The 19,544-nt window shown below is 42.9% G+C and overlaps 1 protein-coding gene across 2 annotated transcripts in view; it reads right to left on the bottom strand.

Moving 5' to 3' along the window:
* The window catches only part of LOC118375014 (hyaluronan and proteoglycan link protein 1-like), a 22,645-nt gene extending 11,533 nt beyond the window's left edge, over positions 1 to 11,112 (bottom strand). For both annotated transcript variants that reach the window (XM_052461214.1, XM_052461213.1), the window contains exon 1: positions 10,829 to 11,112. In XM_052461214.1, the coding sequence (XP_052317174.1) occupies positions 10,829 to 10,928 (100 nt within the window). In that variant the 5' untranslated portion in view covers positions 10,929 to 11,112. The remainder of the gene's footprint in view (positions 1 to 10,828) is intronic.
* Positions 11,113 to 19,544: the final 8,432 nt, after the last annotated feature.

Below are 19,544 nucleotides of genomic sequence, written 5' to 3' on the forward strand. Positions count from 1 at the left end.
CAGAGGGGTAGGTGCTATTAGTCATGCCACCCTTCAATTCAGATAGGTAGGTGCAATTAGTCATGCTACCCTTCAGTTCAGAGAAGTAGGTGCTATTAGTCACTCCATGTGAGTTCCCACAATCTCCCTGACCTCTGTTAAGTCTGCATGAGAGTGGTGCTTTGTGGGGATTCCACCTAGTGGTTGCCTACACACATCTCTCTAAGCCCATGCCAAGACATGATGGATGCACTTGGTCCATGACCCCCTCACCATTGGTGTTGCCCCAATCAATAAAGCCTTGGCAAGATTCCCAGGAAAAACAGCACCCTGGGCCAGTCAGAGCAGTCAATGGTCACCTCACATCAGCCTCTTCTTAAATACACTCGCTAGCCAAAGATAGAGTTGAAGTCTGAAGTTTACATACATTAGCCAAATACATTTAAACTCAGTTTTTCAATGTTTCTGACTTATAATCCTAATAAACTTTCCCTGACTTAGGTCAGTTAGGATCAACACTTTATTTTAAGAATGTGAAATGTCAGAATAATAGTAGAAAGAATTATTTATTTCAGCTTTTACTTCTTTCATCACATTCCCAGTGGGTCAGAAGTTTACATACACTCAAATAGTATTTGGTATCATTGCCTTTAAATTGTTTAACTTGGGTAAAATGTTTCAGGTAGCCTTCCACAAGCTTCCCACAATAAGTTGGGTGAATTTTGGCCCATTCCTCCTGACAGAGCTGGTGTAACCGAGTAAGGATGCTAGGCCTCCTTGCTCGCACACGCTTTATCTGTTCTGCCCACACATTTTCTATGGGATTGAGGTCAGGGCTTTGTGATGGCCACTCCAATACCTTGACTTTGTTGTCCTTAAGCCATTTCGCCACAACTTTAGAAGTATGCTTGGGGTCATTGTCCATTTGGAAGACCCATTTGAGACCAAGCTTTAACTTCCTGACTTTTCCTTTCTCATGACGCCATCTATTTTGTGAAGTGCACCAGTCCCTCCTGCAGCAAAGAACCCCCACAACATGATGCTGCCACCCCCGTGCTTCACGGTTGGGAGGGTGTTCTTCAGCTTGCGATCCTCAGTTCTACAGTTCTATTTTTGTTTCATCAGACCAGAGGACATTTCTTCAAAAACTATGATCTTCATCACCATGTGCAGTTGCAAACTGTAGTCTGGCTTTTTTATGGCTGTTTTGGAGCAGTGGCTTCTTCCTTGCTGAGTGGCCTTTCAGGTTATGTAGATATAGGACTCGTTTTACTGTGGATATAGATACTTTTGTACCGGTTTCCTCCAGGTCCTTTGCTGCTGTTCTGGGATTGGTTTGCACTTTTCGCACCAAAGTATGTTCATCTCTAGGAGACAGAACGCGTCTCCTTCCCGAGCGGTATGACAGCTGCGTGGTCCCATGGTGTTTATTCTTGCCTATTATTGTTTGGACAGATGAACATGGTACCTTCAGGCATTTGGAAATTGCTCCCAAGGATGAACTAGACATTGACTGATTTATTTTGATTTTCCCATGATGTCAAGCAAAGAGGCACTGAGTTTGAAGTTAGGCCTTGAAATACATCCACAGGTACAGCTCCAATTGACTCAAATGATGTCAATTAGCCTATTGGAAGCTTCCAAACACATGACATCATTTTCTGGAATTTTCCAAGCTGTTTAAAGGCACAGTCAACTTAGTGTATGTAAACATCTAACCCTCTGAAATTGTGATACAGGGTAAGTAAAATAATCTGTTTGTAAACAATTATTGGAAAAATGACTTGTGTCATATATTTTGATTTATTCCACATTTTGTTGTGTTACGGCCTGAATTCAAAATATATTAAATATATTTTTTTCTTAACCATCTGAACACCCCATAATGACAAAGTGAAAACATGTTTTTAGACATTTTTGAAAATGTATTGAAAAGGAAATACAGAAATATGTAATTTACATCCCTGAGTCAATACTTTGTCAAAGCACCTTTGGCGGCAATTACAGCTTGGGTATGTCTGTATCAGTTTTGTACATCTGGATTTGGGGATTTCCTCCCATTATTCCTCGCAGCCTTTCTCAAGCTCTGTTAAATTAGATGGGGGAGATTTTCAGTGGGATTAAAGTCATCTTTGGCTGGGCCACTCAAGGACTTTCACATTCTTGTTCTGAAGCCTTCCAGCGTTGCTTTGGCTGTATGCTTGGGGTCATTGTCCTGTTGGAACATAAATCTTTGCCCAAGTCTCACGTCGTTGGCACTCTGAATCAAGTTCTCATCAAGGATTTGCCTGTATTTGGCTCCATTAATTGTTCCTTCTATCCTCACCAGCCTCCCAGTCCCTGCTCCTTAAAAGCATCCCCATATCATGATGTTGCCACCACCATGCTTTACGGTACTGATGGTGTTAGACGGGTGATGAGATGTGTCTGGTTTACTCCAGACATAGTGCTTTTCATTCAGGCCAAAGTGCCTTCCTTCTGGCCTCTCTCCCATAAAGCCCAGATTGGTGAAGTGCTGTAGAGACTGTTGTTCTCATGGCAGGTTCTCCTATCTCAGCCAAGGAACCCCCTCTTTTGCCCTCAGAACAGCCTCAATTTGTCGGGGCATGGACTACAAGGTATCAAAAGCGTTACACATGCTGGCCCATGTTGACTTCAATACTTCCCACAGTTATGTCAAGTTGGCCGGAATGTCCTTTGGGTGGTGGACCATTTTTGATTAACACTGGAAACTGTTGTGTGAAAAACCCAGCAGCGTTGCAGTTCTTTACACAAACCGGTGTGCCTGGCACCCACTGCCATACCTCGTTCAATGGCACTTAAATATTGTTTCTTGCCCGTTCACCCCCTGAATGGCATACATACACAATGTCTCGACTGGCTCAAAGCTTAAAAATCCCTCTAACCTGCCTCCTCCCCTTTATCTACACTGATTGAAGTGGATTTAACAAGTGACATCAATAAGGGATCATAGCTTTCACCTTGATTCACCTGGGTAATCTATGTCATGGTGTCCTTAAGGTTTTGTACGCTTGGTGTATGTATATGTTTAAACAGGACAAATCTGTTGGCACATGCCCCTGTACCGCCTATGGGTATCACACCTCTGCTGACATTGCTTGTTCTGATATTGCTGTAGTGGAGGATGCTGAGGGGAGGACAGCTCATGATAATGGCTGGAATGGAGCAAATGGAATGACATCAAACAGATGGAAACCATGCAAACCATGTGTTTGATGTATTAGCTACCATTCCACTTAGTTCTCCCCAATTAAGGTGCCACAAACATTAACATTCCACCAACCTCGTTCTGATAGCTCTTAATTTCTTGTTCTTTTTGGATTAATTTTTGGATTAGGTGTGAATTGTTATTGTATCGCTAGATATTGCTGCATTGTTGCTATACATCTGCCAAACTGTGTACACGACCAATAAACTTTGATTTGATGCAAAGCAGACTTTTCACATCCCCTTCCCTTTGAGCAGAATATGTCTGGAGAAATAATCGGCAGCATTTGGTAAAAACTAAATCCCTTTTTGAGTGATAGATCAAATTATGTCAGTACTAACTGGTGTCCCCAGTGGCATCCTAGCCACTATCCCTTCCTCCCTCTCCTTCTGTGCCTGACTATCTCCTGGTGCCTCTTTAATTTGCTCTAAATCTCTCTACATCTGTCTCTTCCTCTATTTTTCTTCCTCTTTTGTATCTCTCTTGGGTTCTGTTCCACATCTGTCTGGCGAAGGCTCACTCAGAGAGTCATACAACCGCGGGCTTCTTGAGCCATACCAAAGCCATGACTTGAAAACGGTTCTACTGGCTCTTCAACGGGAAAATACTTTTCAACATGGATGCAATAATCACTACCAGGCACTCCAGGTTAACTGCCTCCCGGTTCAGTCATCTCCCCACCCCCACCCCTCTTCCTCCACCCCTGTTTCCCACCTCAACCCAATTCTTCTATGCACACAGAGCATATAGTCGACGCGTGGCTGGATTTACTAGCATGGCCTATACTGTACATGATCAGTTGCAAGCTATCCTGTAGACTGATTTAATGATTAGTAGTGGGGCTGCCTTACACATTTAATCTTCCCCTATAGCCCTAAATCCAACCACTCTTTCCTTCACCCCTCCCCTCATTACCCACCAAACGCACGCCAAAGAGTTTATCCCACTTCTGCTATAGAATGACACAATGGCTCCTCATCAAAAGCACCAGGCGTGCATGACCCCAGCGTCCCTGTGGACCACCTTCGACACCTGGTAGAGTCCATGCCCCGTCGAATTGAGGCTGTTCTGAGGGGAAAAGCGGGTGCAACTCAATATCAGGAACGTGTTCCTAATATTTTGTATACTCAGTGTTTATCAAGCCTTAGCTTATTTACACATGGCTATTTGTTTGGGGTCAAGGGTTCCCCCTAATTGGGGTGGCAGGTAGCCAAGCAGTTAAGAGCGTTGGGCAAGTAACGGAAAGGTTGCTTGTTCAAATCCCTGAGCCGACTAGTGAAAAATCTGTCAACGTGCCCTTGAGCAAAGCACGTAACCCTTATTGCTCCTTTAAGTGGTTTTTGATAAGAGCATCTGCTCAATGACTAAAATGTCAATGTAACATATACAAACATTTCATGAAAGCATTACCAACCATTTCTCCCCCACTTATTTACTAATCGAAATCTGTCTGTGGGAGGTGGCAGAGCTACAGCACCTTTTGGTCTTCTCCAAAAAACATCTGAATTGTACAAACTAATATGGCCCCTCGATGGAAATACGAGACTCTCACGAATATGATGGTGTTCTCTGTTTTTCTCTACGACACACATCTTTCTTTCCATGTATGAATCTGTTATTCAAATCAAATTGTATTTATCACTTGCACCGAATACAACTGGTGTAGACTTTATAGTGAAATTCTTGCTTACAAACTTTTCCATGCTGAGTAAGAGGAATAAAATATGAATAAAATAAAATACACAAGAATGGAGCTATATACAAGTACAAAAAACAGATCAATGTGAAGAGGTATGAGGTACTTGAGGTAGATACACTTGAAGTCGGAAGTTTACATACACTTAGGTTGGAGTCATTAAAACTCGTATTTCAACCACTCCACAAATTTCTTGTTAACAAACTATAGTTTTGGCAAGTCGGTTAGGACATCTACTTTGTGCATAACACAAGTAATTTTTCCAACAATTGTTTACAGACAGATTCTTTCACTTATAATTTACAAATCCAGTGGGTCCAAAACATCACTGCTCTAGAGGAGATCTGCATGGAGGAATGGGCCAAAATACCAGCAACAGCCCCAAAACATCACTGCTCTAGAGGAGATCTGCATGGAGGAATGGGCCAAAATACCAGCGACAGCCCCAAAACATCACTGCTCTAGAGGAGATCTGCATGGAGGAATGGGCCAAAATACCAGCAACAGCCCCAAAACATCACTGCTCTAGAGGAGATCTGCATGGAGGAATGGGCCAAAATACCAGCAACAGCCCCAAAACATCACTGCTCTAGAGGAGATCTGCATGGAGGAATGGGCCAAAATACCAGCGACAGTGTGTGAAAACCTTGTGAAGACTTACAGAACACATTTGACCTCTGTCATTGCCAACAAAGGATATATAACAAAGTATTGAGATAAACTTTTGTTATTGACCAAATACTTATTTCCACCATCATTTGCAAATAAATTCATAAATAATCCTACAATGTGATTTTCTGGATTTTTTTTCTCATTTTGTCTGTCATAGTTGTAGTGTACCTATGATGAAAATTACAGGCCTCTCTCATCTCTCAAATAGAGGAAGAGACAGATGTAGAGAGATTTAGAGCAAATTAAAGAGGCACCAACCTTCCCATGACCCGGATGACGCTGGGCCAATTGTACGTCACCTTATGGGCCACTCGGTCAAGGCCAGCTGCTACACAGACCGGGCTCAAACCAGGATCTGTAGTGACGCCTCAAGCACTGCAGTGCCTTAGACCTCTGTGCCACTCGGGAGGCTACTTTCTCATATAGTCCACGATCAGCTCTTTGGTCTTACTGACGTTGAGGGAGACGTTGTTGTCCTGGCACCACACCGCTAAATCTCTGACCTCCTCTCTGTAGGCTGACTAATCGCCATCGATGATCAGGCCTATCAACATTGTGTTATCAGCAAACTTGATGATGGTGTTGGAGTCGTGTGCGACCACACAGTTGTTGGTGAACAAGGAGTACAGTAGGGGACTAAGCACACACCCCTGAGGGGCTGCCGTGTGAGGGTTGTTGCAGTAGGATGGTATCAGGTGAGCCAAAGCTAGAGATTTCCTTTGCACTGGAAGTAGCACACCAGTTGTTATTTATTAAAAAAAAACACACTTCTCCTTTCGATTTCCCTAAATCCACCGACCGATCCTGCCACTGGATGGAGAATCCACTGAGTACTACTTGCATAGCTTCATCATCCAGCCACTTTTCAGCAGTAAGACATATAATATAGCAGCTTTCAAGTCTCTATGACAGAAGACTCTTGTTGAAGTTGAAATCAAGGATTAGTAACTGGCAATCTGATGTCCAGAAGTGCTTCGCAGTCATATGTGGTAATAGTATGAACTTACTGTACAACAAAAGTTAAGATAAACATGATAAATGTCACTATATTGGAACTCGTAAGACATCGTCCTTCTCTGTCTGCTCCATCTTCAGTGTGTTTCTACGGGGCTAACAGCAATAAGGACAAATTCAATGCTTCATCAAATAGGTTTTTCTCATTTATTTTTTGTACCTATAAGGGTCCAAAAATGTTAAATGAAATAGTTCAATGATCTGGGTATGACCATCAACATGTTAGCTTAGTAGAAACCCAGCCCCGGGCCCTTAGAACTAAGGGTTTTGAGGGTGGGGGTTGAATGAAAAAGAGGAAAGAGAATAAGTAAATGACCACATGTGCATGACAATAAAAAGTACCGTGGTAGCCATGACCTACTGCCATTTTACGATCATATACAATTCTCTCTCACTCTGTAAAATGTTATAGTACTGAGTGATTGAAAACAGCTGTATCTGAGAGAGTAATACATTGACAGTAACATCATAATGGTCCAACGTTGCCATGTGACATACATTTTTAGAGTCTACAGGCACTTCATAATGTTATCCTAACCTAGTGTTCATTAACTTAGTTTTACTGTGGTATTTGAGACATTGAAGGAGCAACAGTATGTATACAGAGAGTATGTTACACAGCTGTAACTACATGTGTGTCATCCAGTGTAAAACCACACCCACCCCGACCAGCTAGACATGCTATCCTTTACAACATCCTGCAGCTCTGCAGCTATGCTCCTGAGTCAACAGGGAGATCTAGTTAACAGGCAGCTGTGACCAAGGTACACGCCTACACACACACCCCCGCACGTGCCCAAAAAACGTGCACTCACTCTCATATACACGGACACAGGTGTGTATGAACACATGCACACACATACACACCTCAACTCTCTTAAACACACACATACTCTGGGAATGGTACTATGATGTCACCATGACTTCTTGGCTGTCGCCATCGCCTTATAAATCAGACCTGTCTTAAAGTAATTGTTCAGTGAAAAGCTCCCATTTAAAAGTTAATATTCTCTTAACTCATACACAAATAATGTTGTTGTCTCATCCTATACTGGTATTTGTGGCCAAAGCATAAATAAAACATTTATTAAAAAACATCTCAAACTTGTATCTCAAATAGACCATTTAAAAAATGCTTGATATTTCCTCATAGAGAATGATGTCTCCTGCCTCATTGGCTGAGATGGCCTATCAGCGGTCTACTCGCAATAATATTTTTAATGACCGGTATATGTCCACACCATTCTATTGTTGGGGTTGGCCCATATCATTACAACACAGAAAATCTGCTTTTTAAAGTAGTTCATTATACTTTTGGGAAAGGAAAAATGTTCACTCATATTTTAATTAATTATAGGTCATATTTCATAGAAATATGGAAACACTGGACAGTTACTTTAAACTTTCACATCAAACTTCACTTGCTGTACCAGCATCACAGCCCCCTCCTGACACAGCACCAACCCCTTCCCAAACAAGCCCGAGCCCAAGCCCCTTCCCAGGCACCAACTATGTCAAAGCCACAACCTCACCCCCAACCCTGTATAAGTCCCATCCCAGGCCCAGTTCCAACCAAACCCCACTTAAGTCCAATCCCCAGTCCTGTCCAATGCCCAGCCCTGTCCAAGCCCCAGCCCTATCCAAACCCCAGCCATGTCCAATCCCCAGTCCTGTCCAAGCCCCAGCTCTGTCCAAGCCCCAGCTCTGTCCAATCCCCAGCCCTGTCCAAGCCCCAGCTCTATCCAAGCCCCAGCTCTGTCCAATCCCCAGCCCTGTCCAAGCCGCAGCCCTGTCCAAGCCCTAGCTCTGTCCAATCCCCAGTCCTGTCTAAGCCCCAGCTCTGTCCAAGCCACAGGTCTGTCCAAGCCTCAGCCCTGTCCAAGCCCTAGCTCTGTCCAAGCCCCAGGTCTGTCCAATCCCCAGCCCTGTCCAAGCCCCAGCCCTGTCCAAGCCCCAGCCCTATCCAAACCCCAGCCCTGTCCAATCCCCAGTCCTGTCTAAGCACCAGCCCCCCAAAATCTCCAGAGTTAACAGACCATTACCTCAGTGGGAAAGGGAGAGTCATTTGGCTAGAGTTCAGCTCTATATGTTTTACTGTGGCTTTTAATCTTAACCCTGTGCATGTACCACTAAGGATTCCCACAGGCTCAGAGGCCTGGGTGAGTCAGTGGAGCAGGCAATGCCCCTGGCATAAGTGTACATTAAGGCTTTTTTTCCATAGTGTTAGAATAAAGATCTACTGTATAGATTTGGACTGGGTGCCGGCCAGAGCCAAGGTTATGACATCATGGGGCTACACACACACACACACACACACACACACACACACACACACACACACACACACACACACACACACACACACACACACACACACACACACACACACACACACACACACACACACACACACACACACACACACACACACACACATTTCTGACATCATCAGCCCACATGAGTAGAACGCACTTTTGCACAGACAGGACAGCATCTCATCTACAGATTCTGAGAAAGTGCATTTTTCCTACTTGGCCGTGTTTCTCTGTCTGCCGTGCTACTGCTCAAATCCCCTGAGTCAGCCTGACAGACTGAAGGAATTACATTTCATACTACTCTTAACCTTGTCCATTGAGACTCTGGTTTGAGCAAGACCAATGTGTTTCTAGTGGTATTTGACAATTGCATTTGGCAGTGAGATATCCCACAGTATTTGATTTAAGCTACAGGTGCTATTTCAAATAATACTTAAGGATGTAGCTGGAGCAGGTGCAGTCTGAAAAAGTGCTGTTCCAATTTCCCCGTTCTCACTCCCTCCTAATAGGAATGCAGTGTGGGAAAGAAAAGAACAAGTGGTCTGATTGTAGACATAAAAAGCACGTAGCTGCAGTTTATCAGAACACAATTTTGACAGATTCTGACCTATAAGTCCATTTTTAAAATGCATATTGACGAACTTTGTAAACGGCTCAAAATCAAGCTAGACTTCCTCTATAGAAACAGGACATGTTTGTCCTCTACAATTAGAAGACAAATTGTGCAAGCTACTTTTATGTCTGTTATGGATTATGGGGATATTATTTACATTCATGCTACGGCATCAACACTTAAATCGCTGGATGCTACTTATCATATCGCACTTAGGTTTATTACGGGTGCTAGCTACAGAACTCACCACTGTGTTTAATATCAAAATGTGGGTTGGACTTCGCTGTCCATGAGACGAGAACAACATGCTCTCGTGTTTGTCTATAAAGCACTTCTGAATAAGCTACCTTCTTATTTATCATCACTCATCAATATTAGAATTAGAATTCCTAAAACCAGGTCTCAAACATGGATTACACTTGAGGCCCGTGCGATTTCCACAGAGTTGGGTATGGCTGCCTTTTCCTGTTACGCTCCTTGCCTATGGAATAGCCTGCAGACTAAACTTAAACTTGAGACTCTTGTCCCCCTTGCTCATTTTAAACATTTATTGGAGCATTTTTATTTTTGTATTGCTTGCAACTGCTTCGGGTAATGCAAGTTATTGTGCTGTTAGTAGAATAACCTAAGTGTAAATGTAATCTGTTGCTGTATTTTTTTGTGTTATCTGTGATCGTTTTGTTTGTAATGTTTAGTTTTTTTTATTCATTGTACCTAAACTGTATGTGTAAACATGTATACGCAGGGCCTAGCTGTAAAAGAGACCTTGGCCTCAGTCTTTGTTCCTTGTTGAAATAAAGGTATACTAATAATAATATTTTGAACTACAATGGAAACAGTGACTAATTTTCAGAGTAAAAAGGTGGGTTTGGTCCACATTTAAATTCTGAAAATAATAGTTTTGTCCAAATATGCAGTGTAAAACTAGTAGATTGTGACGTGTGGACAGTGAGCCCTTGTGAGTGACACGCTGATTTATGCTCAGTCAGTGGCCAGCATGGTGAGTCAGACTGAGTATGACAGCCCAGAGAGGCTTCTATTACCAACCACTACAATTACGCTGCTGTTATAAGTCTATGGTACCACTTTACTGAGGCCCCATAGCACACACACATGTTCAGACACTACATACACACCCCTGCACCCACACACACACACACACACACACACACACACACACACACACACACACACACACACACACACACACACACACACACACACACACACACACACACACACACACACACACACACACACACACACACACACACACACACACACACACACACACACACACAGAATCTTACCTGCTGTGTAGGCTGGTGGAGTAGCAGGGCTGTTGGTCTCACTGTACACACTGCTGGCCAGGGTCAGGGTAAGAAAAACGGTGCAAAGCATGTTGATCATTTTCTCTTTCTTTTTTTTCACACCAAGGGGCCTCTTCACTGGAAATGCAAAAATAAAAATCACACTAATTAGCAAGGTAACAAAGGAATCGGAATAAAAAGCTTGTTTTCTTTATTTTCTTTATTTTCTTTCTTTTATGAGATGTGCCAGTAACCCTGGAACAGCAGCCACCGGTGGTGCTACTGGACAGTTTGGACTCCTCAGATATGAGGTCTCTTTTATTGTAGCCCAGCATGGCTGAGACCACTCCCCCTCCCCATCGCTCTGGCTCGACATAGCTCTGTATAGGCTTCACTCAGTCACGTCATTTATGAACAGCTCTCCTCAACCTCACCACAACGTTATGTTCCTTCACTTTGGCCTCTCAGAGGGGCAAAAGAGAACACTAAATTGCTCTCAAATTGTACCCTTTGTTGATATGACACCTGCAGGACTTGGTCCACTGAATAAAGAAACACCTCCAGGACATAGTCCACTGAACAAAGAAACACCTCAAGTACTTAGTGTACTGAACAAAGAAACACCTCCAGGACTTAACGTACTGAACAAAGATTCACCCCCAGGACTTAGTTCACTGAACAAAGAAACACCTCCAGGACTTAGTCCACTGAACAAAGAAACACCTCCTGTACTTAATGTACTGAACAAAGAAAGACCTCCGGGACTTAGTCGACTGAACAAAGAAACATCTCCAGTACTTAGTGTACTGAACAAAGAAACATCTCCAGTACTTAGTTCACTGAACAAAGAAACACCTCCAGGACGTAGTCCACTGAACAAAGAAACACCTCCAGTACTTAGTCCATTGAGCAAAGAAACACCTCCAGGACCTAGTCAACTGAACAAAGAAACACCTCCAGGACTTAGTGTACTGAATAAAGAAACACCTCCAGTACTTGCTGTACTGAACAAAGAATCACCTCCAGTATTTAGTTCACTGAACAAAGAAACACCCCAAGACTTAGTTCACTGAACAAAGAAACACCTCCATGACATAGTCCACTAAACAATGAAACACCTCCAGTACTTAGTGTACTGAACAAAGAAACACCTCTAGTACTTAGTCATCTGAACAAAGAAACACATCCAGGACATAGTCCACTGAACAAAGAAACACCTCCAGTACTTCGTGTACTGAACAAAGAAACACCTCCAGGACATAGTCCATTGAACAAAGAAACACCTCCAGTACTATGTCCACTGAACAAAGAAACACATCCAGGACATAGTCCACTGAACAAAGAAACACCTCCAGTACTTCGTGTACTGAACAAAGAAACACCTCCAGGACATAGTCCATTGAACAAAGAAACACCTCCAGTACTATGTCCACTGAACAAAGAAACACCTCCAGTACTTATTGTACTGAACAAAGAAACACCTCCAGGACATAGTCCACTGAACAAAGAAACACCTCCAGTACTATGTCCACTGAACAAAGAAACACCTCCAGTACTTATTGTACTGAACAAAGAAACACCTCCAGGACATAGTCCACTGAACAAAGAAACACCTCCAGTACTATGTCCACTGAACAAAGAAACACCTCCAGTACTTATTGTACTGAACAAAGAAACACCTCCAGGACATAGTCATCTGAACAAAGAAACACATCCAGGACATAGTCCACTGAACAAAGAGTAGTATGTCCACTGAACAAAGAAACACCTCGAGTACTTATTGTACTGAACAAAGAAACACCTCCAGGACATAGTCCACTGAACAAAGAAACACCTCTAGTACTTAGTCCTCTGAACAAAGAAACACCTCCAGGACATAGCCCACTGAACAAAGAAACACCTCCAGTACTTATTGTACTGAACAAAGAAACACCTCCAGGACATAGCCCACTGAACAAAGAAACACCTCTAGTACTTAGTCCTCTGAACAAAGAAACACCTCCAGGACTTAGTCCACTGAACAAAGAAACACCTCCAGTATTTAGTTCACTGAACAAAGAAACACCTCCAGGACTTAGTTCACTGAACAGAGAAACACCTCCAGGACTTAGTTCACTGAACAAAGAAACACCTCCTGTACTTAATGTACTGAACAAAGAAAGACCTCCGGGACTTAGTCGACTGAACAAAGAAACATCTCCAGTACTTAGTTCACTGAACAAAGAGACACCCCGAGGACTTAGTCCTCTGAACAAAGAGACACCACCAGTACTTAGTCCACTGAACAAAGAAACACCTCCAGGACATAGTCCACTGAACAAAGAAAGACCTCCTGTACTTAATATACTGAACAAAGAAAGACCTCTGGGACTTAGTAGACTGAACAAAGAAACATCTCAGTACATAGTTCACTGAACAAAGAGACACCCCCAGGACTTAGTCCACTGAACAAAGAAACACCTCCAGGACATAGTCCACTGAACAAAGACACACCTCCATGACATAGTCCACTAAACAAAGAAACACCTCCAGTACATAGTCCAGTGAACAAAGAAACACCTCCAGGACATAGCCCACTGAACGAAGAAACACCTCTAGTACTTAGTCCTCTGAACAAAGAAACACCTCCAGGACATAGTCCACTGAACAAAGAAACACCTCCAGTACTATGTCCACTGAACAAAGAAACACCTCCAGTACTTCGTGTACTGAACAAAGAAACACCTCCAGGACATAGTCCATTGAACAAAGAAACACCTCCAGTACTATGTCCACTGAACAAAGAAACACCTCCAGTACTTATTGTACTGAACAAAGAAACACCTCCAGGACATAGTCCACTGAACAAAGAAACACCTCCAGGACATAGTCCACTGAACAAAGAAACACCTCCAGTACTTCGTGTACTGAACAAAGAAACACCTCCAGGACATAGTCCATTGAACAAAGAAACACCTCCAGTACTATGTCCACTGAACAAAGAAACACCTCCAGTACTTATTGTACTGAACAAAGAAACACCTCCAGGACATAGTCCACTGAACAAAGAAACACCTCCAGTACTTTGTCCACTGAACAAAGAAACACCTCCAGTACTTAGTGTACTGAACAAAGAAACACCTCCAGGACATAGTCCACTGAACAAAGAAACACCTCCAGTACTATGTCCACTGAACAAAGAAACACCTCCAGTACTTATTGTACTGAACAAAGAAACACCTCCAGGACATAGTCCTCTGAACAAAGAAACACCTCCAGGACATAGCCCACTGAACAAAGAAACACCTCCAGTACTTATTGTACTGAACAAAGAAACACCTCCAGGACATAGCCCACTGAACAAAGAAACACCTCTAGTACTTAGTCCTCTGAACAAAGAAACACCTCCAGGACTTAGTCCACTGAACAAAGAAACACCTCCAGTATTTAGTTCACTGAACAAAGAAACACCTCCAGGACTTAGTCCACTGAACAAGAAACACCTCCTGTACTTAATGTACTGAACAAAGAATCACCTCCAGTATTTAGTTCACTGAACAAAGAAACACCTCCAGGACTTAGTTCACTGAACAGAGAAACACCTCCAGGACTTAGTTCACTGAACAAAGAAACACCTCCTGTACTTAATGTACTGAACAAAGAAAGACCTCCGGGACTTAGTCGACTGAACAAAGAAACATCTCCAGTACTTAGTTCACTGAACAAAGAGACACCCCCAGGACTTAGTCCTCTGAACAAAGAGAAACCACCAGTACTAAGTCCACTGAACAAAGAAACACCTCCAGGACATAGTCCACTGAACAAAGAAAGACCTCCTGTACTTAATGTACTGAACAAAGAAAGACCTCTGGGACTTAGTAGACTGAACAAAGAAACATCTCCAGTACATAGTTCACTGAACAAAGAGACACCCCCAGGACATAGTCCACTGAACAAAGAAACACCTCCAGGACATAGTCCACTGAACAAAGACACACCTCCATGACATAGTCCACTAAACAAAGAAACACCTCCAGTACATAGTCCAGTGAACAAAGAAACACCTCCAGGACATAGCCCACTGAACGAAGAAACACCTCTAGTACTTAGTCCTCTGAACAAAGAAACACCTCCAGGACATAGTCCACTGAACAAAGAAACACCCCCAGTACTATGTCCACTGAACAAAGAAACACCTTCAGTACTTAGTCCTCTGAACAAAGAAACACCTCCAGGACTTACTGTTCTCAACAAGAAACATCTCCAGGACTTAGTTCACTGAACAAAGAAACACCTCCAGGACTTAGTTCACTGAACAAAGAAAAACCTCCAGGACATAGTCCACGAAACACTGAAACACTCCAGTACTTAGTGTACTGAACAAAGAAACACCTCCAGTACTTAGTTCACTGAACAAAGAAACACCTCCAGTACTTAGTCCAGTGAACAAAGAAACACCTCCAGGACATAGCCCACTGAACAAAGAAACACCTCTAGTACTTAGTCCTCTGAACAAAGAAACACCTCCAGGACATAGTCCACTGAACAAAGAAACACCTCCAGTACTTAGTCCACTGAACAAAGAAACACCTCTAGTACTTAGTCCTCTGAACAAAGAAACACCTCTAGTACTTAGTCCACTGAACAAAGAAACACCTCCAGGACTTAGTACACTGAACAAAGAAACACCTCCAGGACTTAGTCCACTGAACAAAGAAACACCTCCAGTACTTAGTCCACTGAACAAAGAAACACCTCCAGGACTTAGTTCACTGAACAAAGAAACACCTCCAGGACATAGTCAACTGAACAAAGAAACACCCCCAGTACTATGTCCACTGAACAAAGAAACACCTTCAGTACTTAGTCCTCTGAACAAAGAAACACCTCCAGGACTTACTGTACTGAACAAGAAACACCTCCAGGACTTAGTTCACTGAACAAAGAAACACCTCCAGGACTTAGTTCACTGAACAAAGAAACACCTCCAGTACTTAGTCCACTGAACAAAGAAACACCTCCAGGACATAGTCCACTGAACAAAGAATGACCCCCAGGACTTAGTACACTGAACAAAGAAACACCTCCAGGACTTAGTCCACTGAACAAGGAAACACCTCCAGTACTTAGTCCACTGAACAAGAAACACCTCCAGGACTTAGTTCACTGAACAAAGAAACACCTCCAGGACATAGTCCACTGAACAAAGAATGACCCCCAGGACTTAGTACACTGAGCAAGGAAACACCTCCTGTACTTAATGTACTGAACAAAGAAAGACCTCCGGGACTTAGTCGACTGAACAAAGAAACATCTCCAGTACTTAGTTCACTGAACAAAGAGACACCCCCAGGACTTAGTCCTCTGAACAAAGAGAAACCACCAGTACTAAGTCCACTGAACAAAGAAACACCTCCAGGACATAGTCCACTGAACAAAGAAAGACCTCCTGTACTTAATGTACTGAACAAAGAAAGACCTCTGGGACTTAGTAGACTGAACAAAGAAACATCTCCAGTACATAGTTCACTGAACAAAGAGACACCCCAGGACTTAGTCCACTGAACAAAGAAACACCTCCAGGACATAGTCCACTGAACAAAGACACACCTCCATGACATAGTCCACTAAACAAAGAAACACCTCCAGTACATAGTCCAGTGAACAAAGAAACACCTCCAGGACATAGCCCACTGAACGAAGAAACACCTCTAGTACTTAGTCCTCTGAACAAAGAAACACCTCCAGGACATAGTCCACTGAACAAAGAAACACCTCCAGTACTATGTCCACTGAACAAAGAAACACCTTCAGTACTTAGTCCTCTGAACAAAGAAACACCTCCAGGACGTACTGTACTGAACAAGAAACACCTCCAGGACTTAGTCCTCTGAACAAAGAAACACCTCCAGGACTTAGTTCACTGAACAAAGAAACACCTCCAGGACTTAGTGTACTGAACAAAGAAAAAAACACCTCCAGGACTTAGTCCACTGAACAAAGAAACACCTCCAGTACTTAGTGTACTGAACAAAGAAACACCTCCAGGACATAGTCCACTGAACAAAGAAACACCTCCAGGACATAGTCAACTGAACAAAGAAACACCCCCAGTACTTAGTCTACTGAACAAAGAAACACCTCCAGGACATAGTCCACTGAACAAAGAAACACCTCCAGGACACAGTCCACTGAACAAAGAAACACCTCTAGTACTTAGTCCTCTGAACAAAGAAACAACTCTAGTACTTAGTCCACTGAACAAAGAAACACCTCTAGTACTTAGTCCTCTGAACAAAGAAACACCTCCAGGACATAGTCCACTGAACAAAGAAACACCTCCAGTACTTAGTGTACTGAACAAAGAAACACCTCCAGGACATAGTCAACTGAACAAAGAAACACCCCCAGTACTATGTCCACTGAACAAAGAAACACCTTCAGTACTTAGTCCTCTGAACAAAGAAACACCTCCAGGACTTACTGTACTGAACAAGAAACACCTCCAGGACTTAGTTCACTGAACAAAGAAACACCTCCAGGACTTAGTTCACTGAACAAAGAAACACCTCCAGTACTTAGTTCACTGAACAAAGAAACACCTCCAGTACTTAGTCCAGTGAACAAAGAAACACCTCCAGGACATAGCCCACTGAACAAAGAAACACCTCTAGTACTTAGTCCACTGAACAAAGAAACACCTCCAGGACATAGTCCACTGAACAAAGAAACACCTCTAGTACTTAGTCCTCTGAACAAAGAAACAACTCTAGTACTTAGTCCACTGAACAAAGAAACACCTCTAGTACTTAGTCCTCTGAACAAAGAAACACCTCCAGGACATAGTCAACTGAACAAAGAAACACCTAAAGTACTATGTCCACTGAACAAAGAAACACCTTCAGTACTTAGTCCTCTGAACAAAGAAACACCTCCAGGACGTACTGTACTGAACAAGAAACACCTCCAGGACTTAGTTCACTGAACAAAGAAACACCTCCAGGACTTAGTTCACTGAACAGAGAAACACCTCCAGGACTTAGTTCACTGAACAAAGAAACACCTCCTGTACTTAATGTACTGAACAAAGAAAGACCTCCGGGACTTAGTCGACTGAACAAAGAAACATCTCCAGTACTTAGTTCACTGAGGACTTAGTCCTCTGAACAAAGAGACACCACCAGTACTTAGTCCACTGAACAAAGAAACACCTCCAGGACATAGTCCACTGAACAAAGAAAGACCTCCTGTACTTAATATACTGAACAAAGAAAGACCTCTGGGACTTAGTAGACTGAACAAAGAAACATCTCCAGTACATAGTTCACTGAACAAAGAGACACCCCCAGGACTTAGTCCACTGAACAAAGAAACACCTCCAGGACATAGTCCACTGAACAAAGACACACCTCCATGACATAGTCCACTAAACAAAGAAACACCTCCAGTACATAGTCCAGTGAACAAAGAAACACCTCCAGGACATAGCCCACTGAACAAGAAACACCTCCAGGACTTAGTTCACTGAACAAAGAAACACCTCCAGGACATAGTCAACTGAACAAAGAAACACCCCCAGTACTATGTCCACTGAACAAAGAAACACCTTCAGTACTTAGTCCTCTGAACAAAGAAACACCTCCAGGACTTACTGTTCTCAACAAGAAACATCTCCAGGACTTAGTTCACTGAACAAAGAAACACCTCCAGGACTTAGTTCACTGAACAAAGAAAAACCTCCAGGACATAGTCCACGAAACACTGAAACACTCCAGTACTTAGTGTACTGAACAAAGAAACACCTCCAGTACTTAGTTCACTGAACAAAGAAACACCTCCAGTACTTAGTCCACTGAACAAAGAAACACCTCCAGGACATAGTCAACTGAACAAAGAAACACCCCCAGTACTTAGTGTACTGAACAAAGAAACACCTCCAGGACATAGTCCACTGAACAAAGAAACACCTCCAGGACACAGTCCACTGAACAAAGAAACACCTCTAGTACTTAGTCCTCTGAACAAAGAAACACCTCTAGTACTTAGTCCACTGAACAAAGAAACACCTCTAGTACTTAGTCCTCTGAACAAAGAAACACCTCCAGGACATAGTCCACTGAACAAAGAAACACCTCCAGTACTTAGTGTACTGAACAAAGAAACACCTCCAGGACATAGTCAACTGAACAAAGAAACACCCCCAGTACTATGTCCACTGAACAAAGAAACACCTTCAGTACTTAGTCCTCTGAACAAAGAAACACCTCCAGGACTTACTGTACTGAACAAGAAACACCTCCAGGACTTAGTTCACTGAACAAAGAAACACCTCCAGGACTTAGTTCACTGAACAAAGAAACACCTCCAGTACTTAGTTCACTGAACAAAGAAACACCTCCAGTACTTAGTCCAGTGAACAAAGAAACACCTCCAGGACATAGCCCACTGAACAAAGAAACACCTCTAGTACTTAGTCCACTGAACAAAGAAACACCTCCAGGACACAGTCCACTGAACAAAGAAACACCTCTAGTACTTAGTCCTCTGAACAAAGAAACAACTCTAGTACTTAGTCCACTGAACAAAGAAACACCTCTAGTACTTAGTCCTCTGAACAAAGAAACACCTCCAGGACATAGTCCACTGAACAAAGAAACACCTAAAGTACTATGTCCACTGAACAAAGAAACACCTCCAGGACTTAGTCCACTGAACAAAGAAACACCTCCAGGACTTA

Source organism: Oncorhynchus keta, chromosome 14, assembly GCF_023373465.1.
Source record: "Oncorhynchus keta strain PuntledgeMale-10-30-2019 chromosome 14, Oket_V2, whole genome shotgun sequence".
Taxonomy (NCBI): domain Eukaryota; kingdom Metazoa; phylum Chordata; class Actinopteri; order Salmoniformes; family Salmonidae; genus Oncorhynchus; species Oncorhynchus keta.